The sequence below is a fragment of the Phyllopteryx taeniolatus genome, chromosome 16 (assembly GCF_024500385.1).
Source record: "Phyllopteryx taeniolatus isolate TA_2022b chromosome 16, UOR_Ptae_1.2, whole genome shotgun sequence".
NCBI lineage: Eukaryota > Metazoa > Chordata > Actinopteri > Syngnathiformes > Syngnathidae > Phyllopteryx > Phyllopteryx taeniolatus.
This window is the reverse complement of record NC_084517.1, coordinates 7,732,541-7,741,728: the sequence shown is the minus strand read 5'-3', so window position 1 is coordinate 7,741,728 and position 9,188 is coordinate 7,732,541. Positions and strand designations below refer to the sequence as shown.

Here is a 9,188-nt window from a genome sequence, read left to right as displayed (position 1 = left end):
CAAAACTTATTCTCGACTGACATTTTTTTTACACCGTATGTTGCGATAACTACATTAATTTCCAGATTAAATAATTTCTGCAAAATGTGATGTTTTCAGAAAATATAGCTTTCAAATAGAGCATTTACTGTTTCAATGCATTTCGCGTCTATATTTTATTATGGTTTTCCGCAAATAACTAAAATCAGCAACAGATTACAAAATGCATTCTTAAAAAGGTGGTCACGATAATTTGTCTCTTGCAAATAAAGCAAAGGCCTTTGTAACAAATTTAACAATGCCAGTGGGAACATAAAAGGTTAATATACACACGGTGCGACATCCGACGTCATTTCCGGTCTCTGCGCTCAGCGTTTGACCGGCTATGGCCGACACGCGTGTGGTGGAGGCGCTTCTTCAGCGCATTGAGAAGGCAGACGCCGGCGTCGAAAGCCTGAATGTGGCCTGCAACCTCGGAGTGGACCACCAGGTCATCGTGGGTGCCGTGAAGAGTCTACAGTCTCTCGGCGAAGTGAGTTTCCCCGGTTTGAGTTGCAGCGGAAGTCATGCTGTCACTGCAACATTTGCAACGTGACTGATGCAATGAGGCTGATCTGTCGTTGTGAGACACGTTTCATGTGCGCTATGTAGCTTGCTATCATTTTTTACGGCGTTAAAAACACAAATATACAGTCACCCAGCATTTGTAATATAACTTTGGGCTTCTTAAAACCACGTATAACTAACAGCGTTGTTGTACGCTGTACTGAATTCAGTACTACTCAATGAATGCGAGTGCAAATTATGAGAATGAAATTACAGTAAAATATGCAAGAATAAATGAAGAAAGGAGAATAGCAGCCACTCTTCAAGAGCAACGCATCTTCTTGGAAAGGAAGAAACTCTCGATAAACCTCTAAACTAAGTATTTAATTACTTGTGAAACGGAGTTTATAGTGTAACAAGTCCGTCAACGTTCCTCACCTTAAGCCAAGTGACATACAGAGTCAAACACACACACAATAGCCTTTATGCTATTATTCTTATAAGTATTCTTTTAATGCTACTGTCTGAATGTTTCCAATAGTGCGTCGTGCACAGAAAAGTAAAGTAAATTGTTATTTTTGGGGGTCAGATGTGAAAGTGGTTTCCATGTCTGCCCGACATTTCTGAGGTTCTGGGTTTGAATTTCAACTCTAGTATTTCTGTGTGGAGTTTGCATGTTCTACCCGTGCTAATGTGTGTGTGTGTGTGTGTGTTTGTTTTTTTCCCCCCTGGGTACTCCAGCTTCTTTACACTTTCCAAAAACATGTTAAGTTAATATACGAATCTAAATTGTCCATAGGTGTGAGTGTGAATGGTTGTTTGTATCTGTGTTCCCTGCAATTGACTGATGCCCAGTCTAGAGTGTACTCTCGGAGCTGTGTTGCCACAATTGGGCCCTGGGCCAGAATCTCCCCAGCCCTGTTTTAAGACATCCATCTTTTTCTGTACTGTGAAGGCATGATTTTATGAAATGTATATTTTCTCAAATATAAATAAATCTGTCTTGTAATGAAATGAAATTACATGTGAAGAAGACAGGAAACAGCTGGAGGTGGCAGAGGTGAAGGTGGTGAGTCTGAGATTCTCTTTGGGAGTGACGAGGGTGAACAGGATCAGGAATGGGCTAATCAAAGGGACAGCACAGATTGGATGGTTCGGAAACAAAGCTAGAGTGGCCAGATTGAGATGTTATGGACATGTACAGAGGAGGAGGAGGAGTGGTGGTAGAAGGATGCTGGGAATGGAGTTGCCAGGTTGGAGACAAAGAAGAGATTTGTGGATCTGGTGAGGAAAAGCTGGAGTTGGAGGAGAGGAACAGAAGATGCAGAGGACAGGGAAAGAGAAGAGGGTGATCAGCTGTGGCTACCCAGAATAGGGAAGCCGAAAGAGAAAGAAGATCAAATGTCAACATTATAACTTGATTGTATCCATGTTTCAACATATAAATGGGTTAAAGTGACATGAATGATATGATAAAATATAGTTTTTAGTAAAGAATCCAAATGTGCTGATGTCTGGCCTCCAGATAATCTCAGCTGAGCTACACTCCTCCAAACATTGGGAGCTAACAGAGGAGGGTAAGGAGATTGCCGAGCAAGGCAGCCAGGAAGCCCGGGTCTTCAACTCTGTCCCGCTGGAGGGTCTGACCCAAAGTGACCTAATGGTAAGGCTGACAGAGTCACTCATATCGTTACTAATTAATATGATCAAATAGTAGGTGATTGATACATCAATGTATGTGCAGTGACATCTCTTGAGTTTGAACATTTTTGTGTTTGTGTGTAGAAATTGTCCTTTGGAAAGATTGGCTTCAGCAAGGCCATGTCCAACAAGTGGATCCGACTGGACAAAGGGCATGAAGGCGGGCCCAGGATATTCAGAACTGTATGTATTCCTTTAAAAGGAAATTTTATGTTTGACCCTTTTCAGTCTGAGAAGATTTATTTATTGGTGTGGTTTTGTTTGGGTCCACAGGTGGAGAACATAGAGGACCAGGTTAGAGCGAAACTTCTTCTAGTTCAGAAAGGCATTTCTTCAAACCTGGAAGAAAAAGAAAAAAATGAACTGAAGAAGCGAAAACTTCTTGCTGAGGTGTAAGTTCTGGATGTATTCTTTTCATGTACCAGTGGGTGACAGTAGAGGACACGTCTGCATTAGGATAGAATTGGTGCTGATTGAGGTGCAGTTCATAATGAGTGTTTTGACTGACCCTCCATCTTTTTGCTCATGATGGGAAACTCTGTTATATTGATGTGGTTAAACGTAAAATAACAAATATAAAATAATGGGTATAACAGTGTAAATGTTTTTTTTGTCCATTCAGTTAGATAATTTAATGATACAATAATTAAATTACACACCTGTTTGTACGCTCAGATCTTTTTAAAATTATTTTTAAATGATGCACTTATGAAATAACTCTCCTGTTTGTATTCTCACTTGTGTTTTTTTCATATTTAAGGTTATTCAGCAAAAACCATGTGGTTTTTTATCTAAATTCTGACCAGTCTTATAAAAGTCATTTGTTTTGAGGATGAACCGGTGTTAATCACAACTATTCGTATTAAGATGTCATTAAATTGATTCCTTTTTATGAATGTGTTCAGAACGGTTAAGTCCTACTGGATCACGAAAGGCAATTCCTTCAGCACCACTGTCACCAAACAGGAGACGGAGCTCACCCCTGAGATGATTGCCACGTGAGTCCATATTCTGTTAAAACGATTTTTAAGCAAAACTTTTGAGTTTGTCGTGTCTGCCCTCATCTGTCAGGCAGTGACGGTGTGCAGGGTTTCAGACGAAAGACACAGATAATTGAACGCCCAGTAAAGGGGACAGGTCCAAAGATGAGGGCTTTGTCCTAAAGGCAGGGCGGTACAAACCCATAAAGAATTTGTTCATGAATTAGGCGTCTAAATTAAGTGGAGTATACAGTCCTATAGTTAGCAAGCGCAAAAGGGCTTCTGAATTCAGTGTACTTCTAGTAATAATTATTTAGGTTTTCTACACAACTGCAAACGACTACCACAATAATACATTGTCATTAGAATGTACCTAATACTGTTGTGGTTTGAGATAAAATTTAGAAGACTGATTATTGTTACTGATATTGTTGTTTATTAAACCGTATGATAACATCTCTACGTTTGTCTGATTTCCAAACTAATGTATGTGATGCATCACAGTGGCAGTTGGAAAGAGAACAATTTCAAACTGTACAACTTTGATGCCATGGGTGTGGCCCCAGACTGTGGCCACCTGCATCCACTGATGAAAGTGCGAACACAGTTCAGACAGATCTTCCTGGAGATGGGGTGAGTTCTTTATTCGTAAGTGATCCGAGAAACGTACTTAAGCACTGACATGTTGAACAATTTGTGTCTTCAGTTTTACCGAAATGCCAACCAACAACTACATAGAGAGCTCTTTCTGGAACTTCGACTCGCTTTTTCAGCCGCAGCAACACCCAGCTCGAGACCAGCATGACACCTTCTTCTTGTCGGGTGAGACCTTTTGTGAGGGATGTTTCTCTCACAGTAAACTTTCACGATTATTTTTGCGTCAAGAGTCATTGTACCCCCAAATTTTCAGACCCTGCTCTTGCCCTTGAGTTACCGCAGGACTACTTGGAGAGAGTGAAAAGGGTCCACTCGGAGGGTGGCTTTGGTTCACAAGGGTGAAGAAATACGTTTTTTTTTTTTGTTTTTTTTTTTTTTTTCATGTGATGGTGATCTGGAATAGAATCTGCAGATCTGTAATAGAATTTGCGTTGTATGGAAATAGATACATTTGCCAAAGGTATTTGATCACCTGCCTTGACTCTCATATGATCTTAACTGACATTCCATCCATTCTTACACCATAGGGTTTAATATGGAAGTGGAACATGGAAGTGTTCAAAATCTCATCGTATGCTGAAGCATTCAGAGTTCGTTTCACGAGAACTAAGGTGCCAATATTTTGGACAATTCCATTCTCCCAACTTTGTCGGAACAGTTTGGGAATGGTCCCTTCCTGTTGCAACATGACTCTGGGCCAGTGCGCAATGAAAATTCCATAAAGACATGAAGGAGACTAAGGTGTTTGGATGAAGTTTACTGAGCTGCACAGTCTGGACCTCAACCCGATAGAACAGCTTTGGGATGAATTAGAGTGGCGACTGAGAGCCAGGCCTCAAATGCACTTCTGGATGAATGGTCAAAGATTTCCAAAGACACACACCTAAACCTTGTGGAAAGCCTTCCCAGAAGGCTGAAGCTGTTATAGCTGCAAAGGGTTGACCAATGTCATACTGAACACTATGGATTAAGAATGGAATGTCAGTTAAGTTCGAGTCAAGGCAGGTGAGCAAATACTTTTGGCAATATAGTACAGTATACAGTAGAAAGATGCATAGTTACTTTATTCATCCATAATGGAAATGAAAGCTATTATAAGGAATTTGAACTTTACTCCGTTTTTTTTAAATGCACAGCTACACTTTGCTGGAGGGAGGCAACAGTGCTAACTTCTCTTCTACTGTGCTGCCCCTATGGACACTCCTCAGGTACAAATGCGACTGGAAGATTGAGGAGGCCCAGAAGAATATCCTCCGCACGCACACCACCGCTGTCAGTGCACGCATGCTGTATAAACTTGCACAACAGGTAAATTGCACATGCTCATGCTTGAACTGTTAAAGACGGAAATTAGCATTTTGATTTACATTTGTGACAAGGTACAAAATAATTTTAAGCACTTTTCACAGCATGCCTTTGCTATTCTTTGTGGAAGAATATAGAGACAGCTTTTGCACTAGTGCTACCTCAGACTTAACCTGTAAACATCCCATGGCATGTCTGAACTCAATAAAGCTCTTGGCAGCTAAACTGGAGCAATCCTTGCACTCAGGTTCCAGCATTTCCTGGAAAGCCTTCTTTGACAAGCAGAGTCAAAGCAGAGTGTTTAAGTAGCACCTCACTCAGCATGCACATTGGTCACATACAGTATGTATAACAATGTGACAGCACTGTATAGCACCCTTGTAATGAGGACTAATTGTGTCTTGTCTCAACCAGGAGAAGTTCACCCCTGTCAAATACTTCTCCATCGACCGGGTGTTCAGGAATGAGACATTAGACGCCACCCATCTGGCCGAGTTCCACCAGATAGAGGGCGTGGTGGCTGACTATGGGCTCACATTGGGAGACCTCATGGGTGTCCTGCATCAGTTCTTCACCAAACTAGGTTAGAATGTAAAGATTAAATTGAAATTCTATGCTGTTGATGGCATTGTTGAATTGAAGGACAACAACTGTTTAGTGAGAAATATAGTCCCACCAGTTACAGTATATAAAGAAGCTACTAAGAGCACATAAATTTGGTGCAAAATTGCATGCTCAGTCATTCTAACAGATTAGATCTGATTATTCTAAAGTAGTGGAGACTGTCCTATTTAAAATAAATAAAATAAAAAAATGTTGCTCTTTCGGAAGCTCTGATGGGTTTCACTGGAAAATTCGGGAGAGCACTGAAAGTACAAAAATATAAGTTTGAATAATGGAATTGTGTTAGGGGAAGAGGCAAACAAACGTATTACTGAATTACCGAAACAAAATCTATCACTCTTATAATTTTGAGGAAGCAATGCACACGATGCATCGTCTGTGATGCACTAAGATTAGCAGGGACACATGAGGCATATTCATTCTGCGTACGTAGACTCATGATCTAAGACCTGCCCTAAACTTATTAAAACACACTTCCTAAACACATTGTAAACATCCATCCATCCATCCATTTTCTGAGCCGCTTCTCCTCACTAGGGTCGCGGGCGTGCTGGAGCCTATCCCAGCTGTCATCGGGCAGGAGGCGGGGTACACCCTGAACTGGTTGCCAGCCAATCGCAGGGCACATCGAAACAAACAACCATTCGCACTCACAGTCATGCCTACGGGCAATTTAGAGTCTCCAATTAATGCATGTTTTTGGGATGTGGGAGGAAACCGGAGTGCCCGGAGAAAACCCACGCAGGCACGGGGAGAACATGCAAACTCCACACAGGCGGGGACGGGGATTGAACCCCGCACCTCAGAACTGTGAGGCTGACGCTCTAACCAGTCGGCCACCGTGCCGCCACATTGTAAACATATTTGAACAAAAAATTGCAAGCATAAAATGTATAGAAAATACTTTGTTAGACACAGTATGTGCCTTAAAAAGGCGGGGTGGCGTGTGACGTGGGTGCGTCTGCGTGTGTCTGGGCATGAGCTGTGGCCAGCAGTATTGCCTATGTGAGTGTGCTCGTTGTGTTTGTGTTTTACTGTTCCCGGCGTTCAATAAATGGCTAAAAAGTGCATCGATGACATGCAAGGACATTATAGTAGTAATTATAGTGTAAAAACCTACACAAAAATTATCACTTTAAAATAAACATATTGCGAGGGCGTGAACCATGAACTGCAAAATACTGGGGGACACTGTACAGAATATAGATATTTTTCATCTGTTGCTAAGTAGAAAATGAGCCAAGGATGCAAAAATTTCTCACACTCTCTCTTTTTTAATTTTTTAGGAATTACTAAACTACGTTTCAAGCCTGCCTACAACCCCTACACAGAGCCCAGTATGGAGGTGTTCAGCTATCATGAAGGTGTTCATCTCTCCGTCTTGACCAACTCTCACTGCTGCTTCTATACGATTAAGCCCAAAATTATGACTATTGTCATATTTTGAGTTAAAATTATTTTTTTTATTTCACCACTCGATGTCTTTCAGCTGCAAATGACCCATGAAAGTTGCAAAGGACAAAATTGTTCAAATTAGTCTCAATAGAGGCATACCGGATGAATATTATTGAACTTAACTGTAACACTGTACAAAAATGCACACATAACCCAACAATAGGTTGTTAGTGGGTATTTAGTAGGAAATAGTTTTAAAATCATGCTATAACATGGTCCTATGGAATATAACTGCAGCAACACATTTTGTACATGATGGCCAAGCTTCACTGAAAAAGCCTTTTCTTGAATTTCAAGTGAGAGATCTGTCCTGGCTATACTAACTATACTACTTTAAAGTTTGAAATACCACTCAATTCATAATTTTGGTGGTACACTTTACTTTAAGAAAACAACTCTGTTCAGTCATTGGCATGGCAACTCTAATAGTGGGGGATTCCTTGTTGCCTCATTTTGTTTGCTTATTTGTGCTTTAACGGATAGGAATACAGTAGATGGTTTTTCATAACTGCATATGATGTTTTTCTGTACACAGGACTAAAAAAGTGGGTGGAAGTGGGGAACTCTGGTGTCTTCCGACCGGAGATGCTGCTGCCTATGGGTCTTCCTGACGACGTGTCTGTTATTGCATGGGGGCTGTCTTTGGAAAGGTAAGCAAATAAATAAAACACAGGAATCCTTTGTGATATGTCTGTATTGTAACCTATAGACGATGGGTTTAGAATGATTCGTCCAATCTGCATAGAGTCAGTCAAAGTGAATCAAATCAGAGAACTGTTTTGTTTCTGATGATCATTTAATGTATATTTTGTGGTTATTGTAGAGGTTCGAGTTAAGGCAACATGTCCGTATGTCATACATATGTACAGAGAAAGTCGCCTAGTAATCCGTATTTAGCTATGGCCTCTTCTTCTATGAACTGTTGCTCACTCAGCCTTCCCCTGTGTCCCGCAGACCCACCATGATTAAATATGGCATAAACAACATCAGAGAGCTGGTGGGACACAAGGTCAACCTACAGATGGTCTATGACAGTCCCATTTGTCGACTGGAGTCCTGAGTTTGGTACAGACTTTTTTTTTTTTTTTTAAGATTTTTGGAACCACCTTGTCACTGTAGCCATAATTAAGTATAATTCTATTTTATGGTATTTTAAAATCATGTGAGAGGCTTTTGTATACACTTGAAATTATGCATAAGATCAGTCTCGGAACCAGTGCCATTCTGTGTTGTAAAAACAAACTCAACTGTACAGGAAAATCTGTGGTTGCTTTTTGAAAGATAAAATAAACATGCTCCAAACCGTGAAACACCTACACTTTTCTCTTATGCAGAGTTTTGGCCGAGAGTATGCCTTGGCCGAGAGTATGCCTTGTACGACCAATTAAATTATTATTATAGTTATTCTAATGTACTTAACTGAAGTTTGTAATGTGGTAAACTTGTTTTACCTGCTCAAGTTACCTTATCACAGTTACTGTTAACATGTTAATAACAGTATACATCTTCGCTGCTAAAATGCTTAAGGATAATCTTTTTATCCACCTTTGTGGGTGTCATGATGAATATGTGTGCAACTTTTATAATCCCAATGATGGATTACAAATGACCTTTAGAATTTCATCAACCCACTGGGCGCAGAGAGGATTTTGATCTATCAATGTATTCATTATTGTGGTTGTATTTTACGACCAGCACGGCATCATACAAATAGCCATTTCCAAAATGTTGACACTCTTGTAGCTAACTGGGGTCCGTGAGCCGTACTTTGGGGCCCTGCAAAATAATTGGTTCAAAATGTCACATCATTAAATACCAGCATATAGCGACCAGTGCGGAAATAACACAAACATACTAAACCCTACGACGGCACAGGAATGTCACTGTAGTAGCGTAACCCAGAACACAACGCAGAGCAAAAACAATTACGTGGGCATCATG

General features: G+C 40.6%; 1 protein-coding gene across 2 annotated transcripts; it reads left to right on the top strand.

Annotated features, from left to right (window-relative positions):
* The first annotated feature begins 319 nt into the window (after nt 1–319).
* On the top strand, nt 320–8,557 carry farsa (phenylalanyl-tRNA synthetase subunit alpha). 2 transcript variants are annotated; one of them, XM_061748402.1, is made up of 13 exons: nt 320–511; nt 2,051–2,188; nt 2,311–2,409; nt 2,500–2,618; nt 3,132–3,224; nt 3,711–3,839; nt 3,913–4,028; nt 4,117–4,201; nt 5,072–5,171; nt 5,586–5,751; nt 7,079–7,156; nt 7,783–7,897; nt 8,202–8,557. In XM_061748402.1, exons 1-13 carry the CDS (start codon nt 365–367, stop codon nt 8,305–8,307), a joined length of 1,491 nt encoding a protein of 496 aa, XP_061604386.1. In that variant the 5' UTR covers nt 320–364; the 3' UTR covers nt 8,308–8,557. The 2 variants fall into 2 exon arrangements, with proteins under 2 accessions (XP_061604386.1, XP_061604385.1); XM_061748401.1 differs by having other exon boundaries at nt 5,583–5,751.
* Nucleotides 8,558–9,188: the final 631 nt, after the last annotated feature.